General features: G+C 41.2%; 1 protein-coding gene across 1 annotated transcript; it reads left to right on the forward strand.

Moving 5' to 3' along the window:
• The first annotated feature begins 1,886 nt into the window (after positions 1–1,886).
• si:ch211-14c7.2 (uncharacterized) lies at positions 1,887–19,631 on the forward strand. The gene is made up of 6 exons (XM_005461115.4): positions 1,887–2,296; positions 2,991–5,973; positions 10,167–10,366; positions 11,412–11,533; positions 13,598–13,712; positions 17,033–19,631. The coding sequence occupies exons 2-6, from the start codon at positions 3,570–3,572 to the stop codon at positions 17,162–17,164; spliced, it is 2,973 nt and encodes a 990-aa protein (XP_005461172.2). The 5' UTR covers positions 1,887–2,296; positions 2,991–3,569; the 3' UTR covers positions 17,165–19,631.
• The last annotated feature ends 464 nt before the right edge of the window (positions 19,632–20,095 follow it).

Genomic DNA, 20,095 nt, shown 5'->3' on the forward strand with positions numbered 1-20,095 from the left:
CTACTTAAAGCAGTATATAGCAATGTATGGTGTGTATACTGGCCTCATTATTTGAAAACAGCTTTATTTAATATAAGCATACACCATTTAAAGAGTATGACAGAACATATGAACAAAGCACAACATGTACATTTTAAAGTCCTAATATAAGAAATGCAGTGGTCTTTAAGCCAATTTAAATCCAGAAAAATAATTAAGACTCTTAATAATCTTTAATGTATTTCTTTTTGAATATTTTGACTATATAATACCAAATTAGGGTAAACTCGGTTTCACTGGCTTGTTTATATTAGAGTTATGAAAAAGATCCATAGCACATGAATAAGGCTTATTGAAAATGTCTGAAGAGGAGGACTTTGGAGGAAAAAGTAAATTGTGCACATGGATGTATGACGTCTTCCTTCTATGTGTGTGTGTGTGTGTGTGTGTCTCCCAATCTACTCATCTGCTGCTGTGATGATGCTGTGAAAACGTAGGTTCTCTGGTGAGAGTATGTGAGGCTACACTAATGCCGTATGAGGAGTAAACAATGCCACGAAGCAGCGACAGGGGAGAGTGCAGCATCACCAGCTACAAACTTACTGTTTTCAGTTCACTGAACAATTTCAGCATTTTTAAAATCTCAGAATTTCATCTCTTTTAAAATAAAGTTTCTTTTGGCTAATACCAGGATGTTTTTGTTGTTGTTGTATTTGTTTGGAGCCAGAATTAACCATATTTAGATGAATCCTTGCAAGTTCCGTTAGCAAGGGGTTAGCAAGGTAAATGCTAATTAGTAAAAAGCAATGGAAACATAAATTACTAGAATTTTAATCACCGAAACTAAAATCAGCGCCTCTTAGATGGTGTCATAACAATTTAAACATACTCCACACTGTACCTTAATATCCAATGTGCTGTCAAAAAACACAAAAAAAACAGTAAAATCATAAACTATGGGTGAAAGTGTCTAGTCTGCACTTTTACTACAACAAGCACAGGTACTGGCCCCCTGATAGGTGGCTAACTCACTGTCCTAATATAGATAATGTAGACAATACAGTGAGTAGAAAAATAAACAGTTATTAATGCAATGAAACTCAACGGTTACATAAACAGCAGCACTGTAGACCAAGTGACTTATGTAAACACAGACACCTGTGGCTAGTCTACTGGTCATTTTGGCGAATTAAGCTAACAAGTAATATAAAAAATGACCTCTAAAATTTCAAAATATTTACTCCTTTATTTCAAATGCTTATAAAAATATGGAGAGAACACAAATACTTTCATAGGTGACCTGTGGGTGATATTTTCACTTTCTGTAACTGTTTCTCTTGTGTATATTTTTCTGCTGCACACTGAAAAAAAATCAACTGATTTTATTTTAAGTATTTTCAGAGAAAGCTGCTTGTCATATCTCAGGAATACATCAGAGAAACTGGGAGTATGTCCAGAAAAAACAAAAGTAGCCATATTTTTCTGTGATTTGTTACTTTTTTCTAATAGTTATTTTAATTAACTCACCAGTCAATAATAATTTTGCTACTGGGATTCTTTCACCTGTACTTAAAAAAACCCCATTTCGTCTAAAATGTCCCAATTTGTTTGTTTGTTTTTTCAGAATAAACACATTAAACACATTAACACATTATTTTAATGGGGAATGGTTAAAATTCCAGACACTGTGTTTTTATTACATGTTATATTGACCTCTGAAAATGTCAGAAATCCAGCGTGCATATGATAAATTTGTGTTAAATTTTAGATCTAGGTCTGAAGCTCCCAGTAGCAAACAAAAAGATTCTGTATTTTAGACCAGTGTGTTCTTTCTCCCTAAGTGTGGCATCACGAACCCTCCATACACTTCCGCTCGCCTCACCTCTCCCTGCTCTGTGTGGCACGAATCACGCCTCCTATCAGTGAGTGGGCTGTAAGTCAAATTAGCTCTTCGTCATCCTGCTCGCTGTGCACACCGGAGGCTACTGCGGTAAGATGCGGCGGCGCACGATGCCGAGCCGCGGCGGATGAGATGATGCGCAATGGCTGAACGAGTCGGGAGGAGAGAGCGAAAAAAAGAGGCTGTGCTCTGATTTAAACGATGGGACAGGACTGAATGGATGTTCGAGCGATTTGTAACGTTTGTGGTGCAGGCCGAGTAGAAAGATGAGGCGGCGCTGATTCCACTTTAGGATGCTCCAGAGCCCGAGAGGAGGGAGAATAGGCTTCGTCTGTAAACAATAAGGAAGCAGAGGGGCATTAAGTAAAGGACACTTAATCCAGAGCCTGGACCTGAGACCCCGGGGCTTCGAAAAAGGTAAGAAACAATGAGCACTCGGCTGTGGGCATCCCTCTCAGGACATGCTGGCTGGGAACACAGGTTGTGCTGGTACACTGTGTGGTTTGACGTGGCTCATCTTCATCACAGTGGTGCTGATAGGAGTAGGCTAAGTATGACATACGTGGCTCGAACCTATTTTCGTCGCTTATGTGGCGGGTTATTGATGCTCTTCGGGTAAATCCTTTAAGCTGTGTGGGCAGGAGAAGTGGATTTATGGGTTTATGGCCACCTGTGTTTCGTTTTTAGTCTACTGGATGATTGTGTGTGGCTGATGCAACAACTAATCTAATTCTCACCACAATGCAAATGGTGTCAGTTCCCATTTTCATATATATAAAAGAGCCTGTTTGGGTCGGAGTAGTGGGAAAAGAAGTCACTTTGGATTCAAATGCATGACCTCTGACAGACTCACACCTCCCACACTGAATTATAGCTGCAACCCATTGAGCCAAACCAAAGTGAAGTCAGCATTAAATTATTTTAATATTTAAACTTTAAGCTTTTTATTCATTACCTCATCCTCGTTTACTGGATGGGCCTCCTCTTGGCGAGATCCTTGCTCTTTAATCATATCACACTACCATATAATAAGTCTGCAGTTTTGTAACTTTGAGTCTTTAATTTCCATATTTGTTTTATTTATTTATTTTTTTTACCCATTCCCCTGCAGGTTGCTCTGTGACAGCTGAGTCAGTCCTCTGTGAGGAGAGGCCAGTGAACGGGGAGGGCGGCGAAGCTCTGGAGACAGCGTCACTGAGCGTCAGCCTGGAAGAAAACAAACTTCTCATTTCCCTTGCTCTCATCAGCACTGACAGCTGGACATCACACCTGCATGTTTCTCTTCTTCGTCAGGAGACTCTCTAAGTTGAGGAGTGATAGGTGCAAACAATCGCAGGTCGCCCGTCAGAAAAACAGCTGATTCTGTCTTCAGATGCAGTCAGAATGATTTGCTAAGATATGAGATTACAAGGAGATTCATCTCCCTCCGGCCATGTTAGGAAAACATCGTCTTCGGTACCACTGTCAGAATTAATCAGTAAGAAATTTGTTTCAGCTGTTTCATAGTGCCCAGTGATTTTCTTTAGTTTTTTTTCTAAATGATGATCTTTTTACCTTTGAGCTGTCAGGCTGTGAATCAAGAATAGATTCTTGATTGTGGCAGTGCTCCCTCTCACAAATGAGAATTCAACTTGAGCTGACAGGCTTCATTTTAATAAAGGATAAGTAAAAACCAACCAATAAAACATAGATGAGGCCCACAACAAGCACTATGCTCCAGCAGAATAACAACAACAACTACCCGTGCCTGAGCATGTCAGGCTCTAGCCGGGAGATGCTCCAGAAATGCTCCAGAGCCTCTCTGCCCTTCCCCAGCCGACTGGAGCTGGGACTGGCAGATCTGCCGCTCATTCGGGGTCTCCGAGCCTGGGCCCTGTGTTCCAGGAATCGCCACAAGACTGCTAATCTGCTGGGAGGAGGACAAGCACCCACAGCTCCTCCTGCAGGTCGAGGAGGTTCAGCATCATGCCCCAGGCCTGCAGATGTTTGCCTGAGTGGCGAGTGGGGTCGCATGGGATATGGGCTTCCGCTGGGGGTGGACAGTAGGCAGGCTGGAATCGGAGCTTTGGTAACAGTTGCCACTCTGAAGACCTCAGAGGGCAGCGGGAAGACTCAGACTCAGTGTCTGTTCCTCCGGACTGAGAAAGGAAGCTGTTTGTATTCAGCAGCTAAGCCCAACTCTGGAGTGACAACCAGTGCAGCCTCCAGTGTGGTTGGAGGATGGCTGCGAGGAAAGACTGGAGTAGGAGGAGGACGCAGAGACACTCCAGCTGGGCCAACTCCACCGGCACAGACTGGAGCAAACCGGGTTAGGGTGCGATCGGGGAGGAGATGGAGGAAGTCTGGCAATGCAGCGGGCCGGGAGAAAACAGGCGTGAGCAGAGAGAGGCAGCAGAGGAGCAGGGAAGTTCCTGCTGGTGAAATCGCTGTGGAAGAAAGGCAGGAAGAGCAAGACAAAGGAGGCCTGGACTGTAAACAGTTTCCCACCCCACAGCAGGACAGCCGGCGAGCCAGATGCAGCCACAGCGTTTCTCCTAAATCCTGCGTCCAATGTGGAAGGAGAGCACAGAGGGGGAAAAGCCAGGATGGACACGAGGGAGGCATCCCGAACAGGCTGAACAGTGAGGTGACGGGAATGAGGAAGGAAAGGCAAAAGAATGAAGAGGAGGATAAGGGAGGCCTCGGCAAGTTAGAGTCTTCCAGCTCTGTTTTGACTGAACTAAACCCTGACCTAGAATCTACCCGTTCTTACAGTGACTCCCACGACAGCTGCGATGTGGGAGAAACAAGAGAAACTGAGAGCAGCGAGGGGCAGAAGACACAAGCTTCTCAGAGCAAGGACGGCTATTCAGAGGAACAAGGAGACAGATACACTGAAGGAAACAACGTCACCCATGGACATTCTGGGTTGATTGATAATTCAAGACATAAGAACAGCATTACTGAGAGAAAACCAAGTAAATGCCCCTGTGAAGAAGAAGGGGCTAATGTAAACGGATTTTCTGATCTCGATGAAGCAGGTGAAGAATCAGAGAAAAGGGCTGAGTGTGCAGATGTTAAAGATGAAAAGGAGAACATCAGCGAGGCTCTTGATGAATTTTCCAGCTGGTGTGCAGTCTTTACGCCTGCCCCCAGCAGCACTGGAGTCTCCCTCAGTTTTAACAAGTCAGCCGCACCCATAGAGGGCAGCGTCTGCAGTGCTGACCATGAAACTTGTTGGGTTCAGGCTGAGCAGGAGCAGGAGAATCACGTTGAGGGGTATCAGCAAGAGGAAAAAGACTCTGGGGTCACGGGTGAAGAAGAACAGGCCAATGAAAAAACCACTGTGAATGAGATATTAAATAATAAACCTCAATCTGTGTTTAAAAATGAGGAGGAATTGTTACCTTCACCCCTCACAGATGGAGATCATTCCATCTCTGAGTCAGGCGAGAGGATTGTGGCAGACAGCAGCAGCAAATGTGGGACGAAAGATGAGCTGGAGTCGGAAGAAGGAAATTTAGAAGAGGGCCTCAATCCTGAACATGGAGACGAAGCTGGGGATATTTGGAAGTCGGATGAATGTAAAGAAGTCACACTCAAAGATAATTATGAAGGGACAGAGATAAACTGTGCTTCAGAGGAAGACTGGCAGTTACAGGAGGTCGAAGATGAACACAGGAAGTGGGAGAAAGAGGATGGATACACCTGTGCACAAACAAGCATCGCCCCTGTTGAACCAAGTGGAGAGACTAACATCACTAACACTGCCTGCACCAATCTCCCCACCTCCCCTGCGCTCTCCCAAGCTAATCCTGCCCCTTCCCTGCCCACCCTGGGATCCATGGCAACCGGCCTGCCCTGTCAGGAGGAGGAGGAGGAGGAGGCAGTCAGTGCAACAGCAGGAGACAGAGAAGGAGGCCAAGAAGGGAAGAGAAGAGAGCTGGAGGAGCAGGGTGAGGTAGAGAGTGGCTCCACCGTGGCCACTGACGAAGGGAGGAAGGAGGAGGAGGAAGATGAGTTTGGAGTGTTCATGCAGGCGGAGGGAGAGCCAGCCTGGAGCGAGGAGTTCACCATGTCTGCCTCAGTGCCTTGTGGGAGCAGAGAGAGTGTTGGTGAGTCTCGTGGTTGTTCATTCTCTGTCCCTTTCTGTGTTTACGAGCCAGGCTTTCCTCTCATTTTAGTATCTCTTTCACTCCTTTGAGATCTTTAGTAAATTTGCCTTTCTGTGTGCTGTAGGCTTGGATCTTTTGGTCCTGGACAACAAGGCTGACACAGAAAGGCTTCAGAGATTTTCAGAAAAAAGTCAGAAATGTGCAGATTTAGACTCTTTAACACTCTTTGTGTTGTGTTGTGTTGTGTTGTGTTGTGTTGTGTTGTGTTGGGGAAACAAAGAGTGAATGGCAACAACTCCCTCAGAGAATTAGTGCATTTTTAACCTTTTGTACACTTTGAGGAATGCAAGTGCACACAATCTGTTTTCAAGAAGCGCACAAGTAGTTATGCACAAGTGGGTATTTACTTTTATCTTTCCAAAATCCTGTTGTTGTTATAGTTTCTATTTTATGAAGATGTGTTTGCTGGGATAAAGCAGCTGGAAGTTTTATTCACCTCAGTCCTTACTTAAACTGCATTACTATGTACTATTTAAATACTGCAGACTTAATTTTTACTGTTTGTTAACTCCCTCCTCAAGAATTGAGATCTAATTATCTGGATCTAAGTTAGTGTTTTATAGAGAACATCAAGATATTTTGCAGTTTTTAAGATCCATTCAAAAAAATAAAATGAACTCCAAAAGGCAGTTGGGCCATTCCTCATCTTTGGTATAACTTTTCCTACAAATCTACCTGAATCTTTTCGACTAATCCTGCTAACAAACTCAGAGAGAAAATAACTAAACCCATCTCAAAGCTTCCTGGTTACATGGAATTAAAAAATATTTCACCTGAAATAACACAAACTAATCTAAATTTGGCACAAAAAAACAACCACCATTGGACACCATCATTCAGTGCAAGAAGGTAATTGAAAAGAAAATATTTTTTATTGGATTTTTTTAAAGAACTGTATGATGAACGAATAAAGCAGTGCTAGTAACGGAATCATAAATAAATGAATTTAATTAGTAGTCTGACAGTATGATGGCTCTTATCTGCTACACTCATGAAGCAGACACGCGCAGGTATGTCAGATCTTTTACTCCTTGTGCCTCGTTGTTTTTCTCTCACAGCCGGTGTTAATCAGTCGTAATGATCCCTCATTCTGCTCCGTTTAGCTAATCACCTAAATCATGTTAAGCCCAGTTTCCACAGGGGGGCTAAATGAGGCTCTGCTGAGGTTGGTGCATAATTATGTCTCAGTCTGTTCTACTGAAAAGTATTTCTGTTTATTTTAACATGTTGCTGATGGCTTATCAGTCACCATTTATCATCAGAGGGACTGATGTATGTAAAAGGGCAAAAATTAAAGCACCAGCTATAAAAACCTAAAGGCTTGCTTCACCCACATTACTTATGCATATTTTCACACTTATCTGGCCTTTTAGTTTATTTTGGTTTTAATTATTAGTAATTAAGATGGGCTTTAAATAAACTTGAGTTACAGTAGCAAATGTTCATATTAAACATGGCTGAAGTGGGGGTTTTTTCTACCCATGGCTCTGTATGATGTCACTTATGATGGGCATCCCTAATAAGGCAATCTCAGGCACTGAAGCCCCACCCACATTCTGTTTAAGCATCTCAATGAGGGCCAACCAATCAGGAAAATGTTGGCCTAAAAGGAGGAGGAGATAAATCTACTTGTTTCACACAGTGGATAAAGTGAAGGAGTTCACCATGACCCAAAAGTCTTTTAATGAATAGCTACAGTACTAAGATGGAGACATAAACTTCAGCAGACAAGAATGAGTGTAACAAACACCTTTCATAGCATTTGCAAACAGAGATAAGGCTGTGGCTGTGTGAAATCTGGGAAAATACATATTATAAATCTACACTGAATATAACAACAAGGTTTAAAAAATTAGCTTGAAGTAAAAGGAGTGAGAGGCAGAAAAAACCTGGAAAAACATTTGATTGGAAGTGTGTTCCAGAACAGGTTGTTTTAACTCATTCCTCCATAAAGATACATTTGATCCCTCAGTGTATATCAATAAAGATGCAGTTTGAAGGGTACCTGCAAAGGCAGCGACCACCCTCACTAACATGTGATGCAAACTTAGTCAATTTGTTCTGTAAGCAGGCCTGAAATAGGGGTAAAGAGTTAAAGTAAGGCAGCCTGATAGTCATACAGCTAATCATTGTACACTCAAGCACATGCTGTAACTTAGATGACGTAAATGAGTTGTTGACCAGTAGTACTTTTAATCTTGTGATAAATATGCTGAGTTGTTTCTTGCCTTGGTAGGCATCACTTACCAGCACAGTGGAAATAAGACTGTAGTTTGTCCTGACCTGGATTCCTAACCGATGTCTCCGTCTCACTACACGGTATTAATCATTCAGAGTCGAGCTAAGAGAGGGGGAGGCAGCAAACAGGCCAGTGAGCTCTCCTGTTAGCCTCAGGTTATTGGGCAACGGGTGAAAAGGAAACAGTCTCACAGAGAAGTGTCTGATAGATACATTGTCGGATAAATACACCAAGCAATGGAGAGCGACATGTAGATGTGTCAAAGCAGCAGGGATCGAAGGGAGATACAAATATTCACTGAAATGTTTCCACGCAGTGAGATGTCGCAGTGAGATTAAAGTCCAGCATACAAACTCAAAGAGTCCCGCAGAGTCTGGTACAGCAGGCAACTTTTTAAGCACCAGCAGGAAGCAGTCACAGCAATAGACAACACAATGATACGACAAGGTGATTAACAGAATAATAAATGCAAGTTGTCTTGCTGTGCTGCTGACAAATAGAAAGCTGAAGAGCTACTAAAAACTGTGGGTTTTAATTCTGACACATCTAATAATAATTTAAAATGTTAGCATGGTGCCTTCTAACCAAGATTTACAGGTGTCCCCTAAATGCATCACACGCAGGAAAAACCAAGTTACTGCTTTGGATATTACATTCAGTGAAAAAAGGTGTGTGTGTCTGTGAGTTCGCTGGACTTTAGCTTTCTTACAAACCACTTATCCAAACAACAGAAATGAAAATAAAAAAATATAACCACTATCTTTGTGAGAAACCAGTTTAATTTTTAGAGCATCAGAGCGATTGCAGTTTGTAAATGACCTTAGCCTGCTCTATTTTTACACACTTTTTAATGGGAGCATGTCTCCACACTATACCCCTGAAATATGACTGGCACCCCCCCAGTGCTTAACCACCAATGGACTACAGTGTTGTTATTCTTACACTGCTCAAAAACCCTGCGTGAGAGCATGGATAAAACTGATGGTCCAACCTGACTAGCATTAATGGGCTTGTACTTTAAGTATTTCTGTGTTAAACTACTTTTTAATTCTATTTAATTCAATTAAATATGTGTATATAGCACCGAATCAAAACAACACTTTATATTGAAAGGTAAAGACCCAATAATAATACAGAGAACTCCCCATCAATCAGACGACCTCCTATTAACAAGCACTGGGCAACAGTGGGAAGGAAAAACTCCCTTTTAACAGGAGGAACCCTCCAGCGAAAGGGAGGGGCAGCACTGGACAGGACAGGACTGCTCAACAGTATTTTGGAAGCACATATTGTCTGTCCGTCCATCTTCTGAACTGCTTTTCCAGTTCTGGGTGTCGCATGAAAAATACTGTACTTCCCTTTAAAAAGCATCAGGTCTATTTTATAGGTTACCTGCATCCATCTGCACAGAGCACATAAGGACGACAGGAACGGTTTAGTCTGCAACAGTAAGACTCCATGCAGACTAAGCGCCCCGCCTTGGACAAACTGTGAATTGAATTGAAACCATCTAAAGCATCTTAGAAACTTGTCAAGGTTTAAGTAGAATGAATAAACAGTTAGTGAAGATATGCAAAGATCAGACAGAGATTTCTTAAATTATTAGTTGGATGTGTTGTAGGGTCTGTAGAATTTAATTTAATTTTCCAGCATTTAAAAACGATTGTGGACATTTGTACAAAACAGTTATTAGGATTCTTCATTCATTTGGATAAACTGGCCCCGTTTAGAAGCCATCCTAGTAATTATCATCACCTTCTTTAGCACCAATGCTGCTGTTGGTGTTTTACAATACAGGGTTATTGCCCATTATTATCCTCTAAGAGCATCGAAAGTACATACTATGCACTATAAGACTTAATGTGCATGTGCCTGTGTGTGTGTTTGATAACAGCACTTGGAAACCATGCTATCACCAGTGAGTCGACCCTCTGGACGCCAGGCAAGACGGACAGCTCGTTCCACCAGTCAGACGACACCTGGACAGCCTTCCCTCAGGATTCATCAGATGAAGGTGGAGACGTTGTGGAGCAGTGGTGGCCAGCCAGTGCTGTGGAGGAGAGGAGAGACAGACTCTCAGCCAATCAGAACCTGGTACAGTTGTCCTTCAGTAACTGCTATAAAAACGGTTCTGTTTGTTCAGTAAGAGCTAAAGTGGCCATTACATCCACTTCACTGAGAGTCCACAAACTCCTCAGGATTGGTTCATTTGTGTCACAGCATTGAATTTCTGTCTTGCGTGGTTTGTCTCTGTGACTCCAACCTCTGTTTGCACTTCCTGTACCATCGATCAGGGATGTTCGGTGGATTCAAGGAGTTATTTGTGTAGTTGCTCAGTCCCCTGTGGATCATGCAGTAGAAAAGAATTATTCATGTGTAAATCTATGCATTATTTGTTCCATGTGCTATTCTTAGAGTCTGGCAGATATAGCTGGTCCTGGGTGAAATGTGCAAAAACCTTCGTGTGTCTATTGTATCTTGACTATAACTTAGAGAAGGAGTGAAGTTTCACGTCCAAATACCTGTTTATGCAGGATTTGTTTTTTGGTGGGAGATGGGGTGATTTTAGTGTTATCTGTGTGGGTCACTAATTTTTATCCAGTTGAAAGTGCATATGTCTGTGACCTAAAATTTCCCCCTTTTTCTCAAATGCCTGCGCCATTACCATGGAAACACGGCTCACCCTGATGTAACCCTGCGGGAGGAGTGACTAAGTTTTATGAGTAAAGATTAATCAGTATTTTCTCCAGCGGTATAACTCACATTACCCCAGCTTTTTTTTTTTTTCTTAAAAATAAAATTTAAAAAAAAAGAAGTCAGCACTGCGGGGAGAGTCTCCCAGTGGACATTAAGCACAGTGCAAAGATGCAGATGAAAAATGAGCCCTGCCCAAAACTGCAGTGAAGCAGAGTGAGAGGAGGAGATTGGCTGTTTTTAAATAAGTTGGTTCATGTGCCTGCGGTGCCACAAGGAGGCCTTTATGAAAATAAAGTATTAACTTTTCATGTAATGAACCATAAATGCATATTTTTTCCTAAATGCTGCAAATGTGTTTTTGATGCTTGTGTTTTGACTGTTTTCTTGCGGTGTGCTGAGCTCTCCAGCTGAATTTGATGAGCTCTCTCTGTATTTACTGCAGGCGGCTGTCTTTGCTGAAGTCTTCCCCTCATTTACTGGTTCATCCTCAAGTGACTCCTGTGACCTCAGTACTGTTCCCACACTGAGCCAGCTCCTCAGAGGCGGAGCAAGCCAAGACCAGGGGTAGGTGAACCGTGCTGACGAAGGCCATCATGTGTAGCGATGGCTCTAGATAAAAGATGGATGGGAATAAACCTAAGAAGCTGAGTGAAGTCAGTGCACAAGTGCCTTCAATGTACATTCTTCAGCTCTCTTTATCCATGCCATCAGTAAACACTTTCCTGGTTTTAATCATTAGTTTCAGCTCTCACCAAAGATAGCATAAGTTTAATTTAGTAACATATGTTTCCCACCGTTTCCCACAAGGATAAGCAGAAAAGAAAGGATGGGACGTTTCCCACTGGTGTCCAGAAGGATGATAAAGTAGACTGTGATTCAGGGCTACAGAAACCAGTCATAAATACTGTTTTCATCCATATTATTGCATAAGTACTCTGTACTGAATGGATCAGACCCCAAAAATCATCAAACTCAGTTTTACTCCTGCAAATGTTTATGATTGTATTTTGACAGATTGTCATCCTTCACCAAACCCTTCAGTTCTCCAAATCAGTTTGTAAAAAGAGAACAACAAAATCTTTTTAGATCTTTCTCATAAATATTGAGCTTTTTCATCCTCATAAAACTGTTCCATAAATTCACCATTTTAACAGATATACTGTGTTTTCATTACATCATGTTGACCTTTTTCTTAAATATTCATACTTATTTTTTAGGAAAATACTCTTAACAATTACCAAAAACTATCAGACAGGGAAATTTTCGTTTTAAAAAATCTGTATGGGTTCGGGTTTTTAAAAAAAAATTATACATACAAGTCCTTTTTTTTAATGGAATTAATCACAAAATGACTTCGTTGTCCTTCCAACACTGAATATTTCTCCAAATCATTTGTGTCATTTTACTCAAATCAAACAGGAATGAATACAAAATACATAATTTGATGATCTTTTATGGTGTCGGTGGTTTTAGGAGATAAAACACTATATGTTGACAAGTTGAAAGAAAATGTGGCCACCTAGTGGTGACTGTGGTGAAGGGCAACTGTATTTCAAGGAACTGTTAGAATTAACTATAACATGTCAGAGCAAACATGTTTTTAACTTTGCACCCCTGGACAGCCTACTAGGAGTAATCCTTGAAGCTCTTTTCTGAACTGCGTGGTTTCTGTCATATTTCAGATATCCTTACAGAACAAAATGACTGGGTTAGTGAGGGTGCTCTCTGCCTGTGCAGCTACCCTTGAAAAAACCTGGGAACTATTCTAGTGGTCGTAAAACCGCACCAGATGGGTGGGCTTGTCAGATGTCGTCTTTATAGGAGAAAATGTGTCAAATGAGCTAATATGGACTGTTTAATGAACATTTGTATGTCAGAGCAGTCATTTACAATTATTCACTATCACAGATTCTTTAACACATAGATTCCCATATCATACTCTAATTATACAGATGTTTTCTTAAACTGGAGAGTTTTATATCAAATGAACTATTTCCTAGAAGAACACACTTGAAAACAAACTCTTAGAGGAGGCCTTTATCTCTCATTTTCTCTACATTTTTCTTTGATTCTAGTAAAATAACATTGCTATTAATAGTCCTTCTTTCCTTATATTTGGCCTTGGTATACTGCCTCAGTACATTCACTGTTCAATACAAGTGAGTGGAGCTAAAGGACACCTGCCTTTGATCCGGCTTTCTTTTATGTGGGCAGGGCTTCTGTGATCACAAACAGAAGTGACCATGCTGACCACACTGTCACATCAGAGAGAGAAACCTACTTCTATCCCAAAGGTTAACCACAGCAGATTGCATCCATATTTGATTTGGTAGAAGTTTTACACCACATACCCTCCTCTTTATGCAGGCTTGTGAGCCCTCAGGCTGGGAATGCATCTCCTCCCTGTCTTGAACTGGGGATCTTTTGTGTGTAAGATGAATGTGTTGACCACTATACCACTTAAAGCAGAGTAAAAAAAAACGTCTGTATGTGAAATAACCCTTAAAGCTGGAGCAAACAAGTTTTGCACTCAGACTGTATCTGATCGTGAATCTTTGAAAAGCAATCATTTAAAACAAATGTTCTTCTTGTGCATGAAATCGCGTGTCTGTGTCTTTGAACCTTTAGGCTGTTGGACAGTTTCCACGACTTAAACAAAATGATCGGCCAGAGATACAAGAGAGCCAACGGCGTGTCTCGTAACCTGCTGCTGAAGACTTTACATCTGGAGCAGCCGCACACTGTGAGTAAAGACCGGCACCATGCACATGGAAATGCGAGCCCAGCAGCTTTGGAGACGAGTGCGTCTTAATCGCTGGCTGCAGACATGTTTCAGTATTCACAATCTGATAGAAAACACTTAACAAATCAAATTTTACAGCAAATGTTCCGTCTCTTTACTCATAATTTGCTGCAGGGGAATTAGCACAGAGCATTTAGTGTTCACTTTCAATTTGTGAAGCTTCGAGGTTGTTAAATTTAGTTTGTCAACACAGCCTTAACGGCATGTAACATGAACTGATAGTGCTGTTTGACTGATAGCCTTGAAACCTGCAGCCTCATTCAAATGATGTGACTGCTGTTTTATGCAGAACGCTCAGTACACGAACAGCCCTGAGCGCGCTGCTGAACCGAGTCACGTCAGAAAGCTACAAGGCACCTTCCAAATATGCAAGTGTGGGGTTTACCCGTCCACTGTGTGACTGCTTGCTACAGGCCAGAAGCAGCAATCAGCATTATCACAGTGCGTGAAATGTGAATGTAATGATCATTTTATCTATGCTTCTTTTTTCACTTGTCCCTGCTTCATTACATTTTAAACTGGGTTACAGCAGAGGGCCATAATGCAGCAGCAGATAAATCATCTCATCACAAAGGTCTTATTTTACTCAATTATAGTCTTCGTCGTTAATTTTTCCGCAATGCTGCATCTTTCACTGTACATAAATTCAAATATAAGTTATTGCTGTTTAATTACTTTGCTACTGAATGTGGTGTGAAAATACCACTTTTTGGTTTTCATTATCATTTGACTGGGGTGTTATTTTCTAACTGAGCAATTAAATTATAAAGTCTTCAGTAACCTTTCTAATTAACAGTCCAGACATAAAAATAGAAGACTGAGAATAGTTCCATGTAATAACGTTTATGATGTTTTGAATTTTTAAAGAAGGGTAACTATGATTAAAAAAAATCAAATTGAGACTGGTACAGTTAAATTATGCTAAGCTATGAACTACAAAAGCTAAAACCTCTGCAGTTTAACAAAACAGCCAAGGTTATTTATACAAGCTACAAAATATTAACACAGGGACGAGCTACAATACAGGAATATTGTAAGACACATTGAGCAAACACACAAAAGAGGTGTGGAGACTGAAGGTAATTGGAAGGAATGACCAAAAAAAGGAGAAGCAAAGTGTTGCTGTTTAAGGTTAAAGCAGATGCCCTCGGCTGAAAAGAGGTGGTCCTTTAGGTGGTATATTTGAAATTTGGGTTATATCCAGGTGTGCAAATGTGCACCAATGACATGGGGGCCTAAAGTTTATCAGAAAATAGATGTTTACATGTGTCGTACTGGCTGTGCAGCAATGATAAAGCATGCACAAATCAAATGTTCACTGAAGGTCAAAGTGATATTGTTTACGCAGGTGACAACAGTGGAGGACAGGGTGAAGTAGGGTGGTGTTTCAGCTGTCGGGTGTTTAGTACAAGCCAAAATTTGAAGGTGAACTTTATTGTTTGTGTTTATTTCTGCAGAAAATAGCTGCGTCTGAAATGTTGTCAGTATGTCTTTTGATTGCAGGCACTTTTGCAGCATCTGGACCTAACGCAGTGATTTCAGCAGTCTCGCTGCCTCTGGTTCAGATCGAGTGCTCTTTTGAAGTAGGTCACGTTTCTCTCAGAGGGGTTGTTTGCTGTGTCTTTGGCTCCCTTGTTAGCGTTACCCAGATTTTCCTGATAGATGGCTCTGTTTGGCACAGAGATGTCTTTTTCCGTATTTTTCCGATAGCAGATGATCTGAACGGGCAGTTAATTGTGGTCTACTTCCTTTGCTCACAAATTTTGTAATCCTGCTCACTACCAATCAAAGCTGCTGATTTGAACAAATATGTTAAATTTTAATTTGATTCATTGCTTTTTGTAAGTTGTATATTGCAGTAAATATAGCTGACCCAAACTTCCACCTGTACTCTCCTCAGGACGCGCCTTTCCCACCTGGTTTCGAGGGGTTTGCGTATCGTTACTCAGGAAAGGGGTTTGGTAGGTGGGCTCTTTCTGACACAGCGGTGTTTTGTTTGATCCAAACAGATCAGATGCTCTTTAAAGTAAAAAATTGTAGCTTGCTTTAGAGGAACTGTGTAGAAACAGGGAACAGGAAAATATTGTTTACATAATCTTTACAGGCTTATTAGAACTGGATGATTGATGTGGAGCTAAGTGCCAGGACAGCTAGAGCCAAATAATGGGTTTTTATCTGGAGTAATCTATATTTGGTGGTATGTATCTGTTGTCTGTAAGAGGGTCAGCTGAACCATCAGCTGATTGGCGCTTTTATCAATATCAGCTGATCTTGTGGCAGAGTTCGACTTTATGGTCTGCCTGAACTAATGCTAATGATTATTGCTCATTCTAAATATTGTTATATTTTAAACTGACAACATAGCAGTGTAATCAATGACTGTAACTCACCGCCATGGGTATAAATATGTGGATGAATCACTAAAAAGTAGGTCAAAGAGAACGACTGTCTCATATTTAAGTCCAGTCCTTGCCTATTCGTGTGTTATATGACGGCTAAATGACAAGCTGGTTGTGGACGCAAACACAGAACAACTGGAAACAAGAACTAACTAAGAAAAAACAGCTTTGAAAATTCATATTATTACAAATCTAAAACTAAAGGAGGAGCAAAGAATTCAAATACTAGCAAACTTCAAGGAGACACAGAACAAGGAGACGCAGAACAAGGAGACGCATGGCCATGAGGGACAATCTGACAAGAAACAAGGACAGACTCAAACGATAGATACAAGATAACAAAGGGAAAAGTAGCAGGTGGCAGCATAGCTGTGGACACTTGTACCAGGAGAAATCTGGGTACAAGACCCGGTGACACTGACAATTTGGGAGTTTTCCTTTTCCAGATTTGTGCGTTTGCGGGTCCAAATGGAGGTTTTGTTATAAGGAGTCCAATTCGACTCTCAGATTAGAAATCCCAGTTTATTTACAGATCAGGCGTCCTGAAAGAGAGAGGGGAGTGTGAGGTATTTTTTTCTACAAGGTTGTCGGTGCGCCCCCTCCTCCTCTGAGCTCACACCTCACAGTTCTGATAATTGGTCTTTATTGTAAGATCCACAGGGAAACCACGCTCACATCTGGTGTGTCATCCTAATCAGAGCTGATGGCACTGTGTGCTTTGAGCCTACGACAAGTCAATAATTCTATAATAATGGATTTGATTTTATCATTTGTTCATATTTGTTGTAACCTTCTCTCTGGCTAGTTGATAAACTAAACTATAGTCAGCTGTGTTGCTGATTTTAGTTTTCATCTTTGCAGGAAAGCAGACCTGCTTCCTGGACAGCAAACTGCCGCCTCTCCCCTGGCCTCCCCTCAGCCAATCAGCATGCTCAAAATGCCGCTGCCAAGCGACGGCTGTCCTATGACTACAACAGGAACATCATGGAGTAACTCTGTGGACCTCAGCTCTGGTTTGGCCGTCAGCATTCACAATGAAGGACTGCAGGTTTTAACAGGTTTCTCGAGGATCCGGATTCACAGCATATTAAACTAAGCACTCATCGACCTGCTGACTCTTTGCACACTTCCTGGTTATTTAAGCCTGAGACAGTGAGGAGAGCCGGTGTCTCCTCCAGCACCTGCTGATGTATACTGGGGGAGTGGTTTTTTTTATATCACGTGTTCATCACCTTGTTCACTATCACCACTACCACCCATTAAGTATCAACCTTACCTACTGAGATTCTTTGGAGCATTGTGACCTGTTACAAGGTACACGCCACCACCTTAAAGGCACTCTAATTTTTTCCTCCTTTAACAGAAATAGATCTGAAGCACCACTGCTTTTTGTCTCAAGGGTAGAATAAATATAAAGCATATAAAACTCACATGGGGTGAACTTAAATAATAAAAATAAACGTTTCTCCCACTGAAATCGCTACGTCCAGATGAACAGAATCAACCTTTTGGGGTATATAAGACATCATTTTACATACATTGGCGGCCCTGTCAGTCATGATTTTTGACATGCCGGTTGTTTAGCTTACGTCTGCTGTCTCTTTAAAAGTTTGTGGTTTGTTTTTGTCGTGCAGAAATGGAAGAGTGTAACTGGGGCAAAAAGTTTCTACCTCCAGTGTTGCTGATCCAACAGACAAATAAAATTATGTTGCACTACACTACAGTTTAAATTTGAAATAGATTTTTTTATTAAGTAGGAAAATCCTAGTTCTGAAAAACTGGTATTCTTCATATACTATATGCTGTGTACTGTAAGCATATTCATACAATATGTCAGTTAGGCTGAAAGGGGAAGAACATCTGGGGTTATTGGTTAAGTTTCTAACCATGAAGACACAGCTTTACTTCACACAGGGGGCCTTTAAGGCTTCTCCTTATTTCCTGTCATGTATATACTCTCACAGTGATGGATGCTCATGTTGAACATGGCCAAAGGTTCAAATATTGAGCCATGTATATATAAAAGTAATTCCTGTGAGCTTAATATCCTGCTAATATCCTGCATATCATTTCAGTCACACAGGTGTGGCTGTGAGCACTAAAGCCCCACCTGTTCAAACCAATCAGGTGAGGCTCTAACACAGCTTCTTTCAGACGGAGTATGAGCTGGGGGGCTGCATCAATGACCAGTGTGAATTTTGAATGAGCAGAACAGGTACAAGACAAACTGTGTCAACGTAGCATTTTAAATTACCCAAGCATCTTTTTCCAATCTGTGCTTTTCAGTTATTTCAAATTGGACTAACATGCGATTGTGATGGAGGCATACATGTCTGTATTATTGAGTGCCAAGTCAGGTAAATGGGAACTACCAGAAAACTAGATTTGTAGTTATATTTCCAGCCACGTTTTATGAAAGTAGCATAAAGTTCCAGTCTTCCTCCCGGAAAAGATCTCTGGGTTTAATTACAGAAGAAGACTCGATGACATGATGCTTGTTTTTGTTCTGTAGCTCCATTAATGTGGTGGCTTGACCCTTTGTAACAGCTTCACTCCTCTTCAGTTTTCCTGTCTGTAGCAGAAACCTCTACAGATGTCACCATCGCCTGGATTCATGCACACGTTCAGTAGAAGTAACAGAAAAACCTTTTGTCTAGTCGTGTCATCACACAGAAGATCAGAGTCGAGCGTTATTTTTTTTCCAAAACGTAGAGCAGATATAATAATGAGTACTAAAGAAAGATCAAGATTGTTTTTGTTTTAATTTTGTTTACATTTGACATTTTGATGCATGTGCTTTCATTGTGTATTTGCTACTGAAAAGCCAGTGACAGGAACAGGTCTCAACTTTGTTCTGGTTCCTCAGAGAAACAAGTTTGTCTTCCAGTTAGTGCCAACAGGAACACCAGAGAAAGTGCCAATGTTTACGAGGTTACGGAAGTGATTTCAGGAGGAAATGTTTGTCTTGTTTCTCAAACACACTGAAGTGGACTCAAACAAAAGCATGTGATGTTCCACCTTTTTCTTTCTTTCTTTGTCTTTCTGTCTCGCTTCTTGTCTGCCGAATGTCTCAGTACATTCGTTTTAGTTCAGCGCTGTTCTGTAGTCGAGTCCACTTCATGGGCAAAACTTGAATTTAGCTGCCGGTCAAAATGATATTTTATGAGAATATTGTTCACATTATGCTGATCATGCACCGCGTTTCTAATTTGTGGCACCTCAGAAAACTTTAAGTCGCTCTGTTGTGTATTTCAATTGTTAACTCTGTCATCTGTGATGAAATTCAGAATCAGTCGTGTGTGTGTGTGTGTGTGTGTGTGTGTGTGTGTGTGTGTGTGTGTGTGCGCCATTTATACAACATTCAAATTCTTGAAAAAATTGATATTTTCTGTTACAATGAGGAGGATCCAGCTGTCGCCTTGTTGACTGATGTAATAAAATGATACTGCGTGTTGGCTAATGCTTCCTCCTGACATGCAGAATTATGTGACCTGTTGATTTCATGAAGAGGGAACCACTGGCTGACTAGTAACTCAGATAAAATCATCACATGGTCTGCTCTTCTGGGCCATGTTTGAACATTTTGAAATCCACTCACTCGTCCTTTGTAAATATTACGAAACGAACAAATATTTCCCAGACAGACCGAGAAGAAGTCAGACCTGACATAATTCAGCTGACGTCTCATGGAGTCAATGAGGGTTTTTCATGAGCTTGTCATGAAAAACATTCAAACCCATCCATCTTTTTTCCTAACCACTTATCAGATTCAAGGTTACCAGCTGTCAGTGGGTGATGACCGATCCTCAGTTTTCTGGAATCAGACCAAACAATTAATGAACATAAATATGTTTTAGGTTTACTCTTTGCCAAAATTGCTGCACATTATTCTAATTAATATATTAACATATATCTACTTTATTG

The sequence above is a fragment of the Oreochromis niloticus genome, linkage group LG14 (assembly GCF_001858045.2).
Source record: "Oreochromis niloticus isolate F11D_XX linkage group LG14, O_niloticus_UMD_NMBU, whole genome shotgun sequence".
NCBI classification, from domain to species: domain Eukaryota; kingdom Metazoa; phylum Chordata; class Actinopteri; order Cichliformes; family Cichlidae; genus Oreochromis; species Oreochromis niloticus.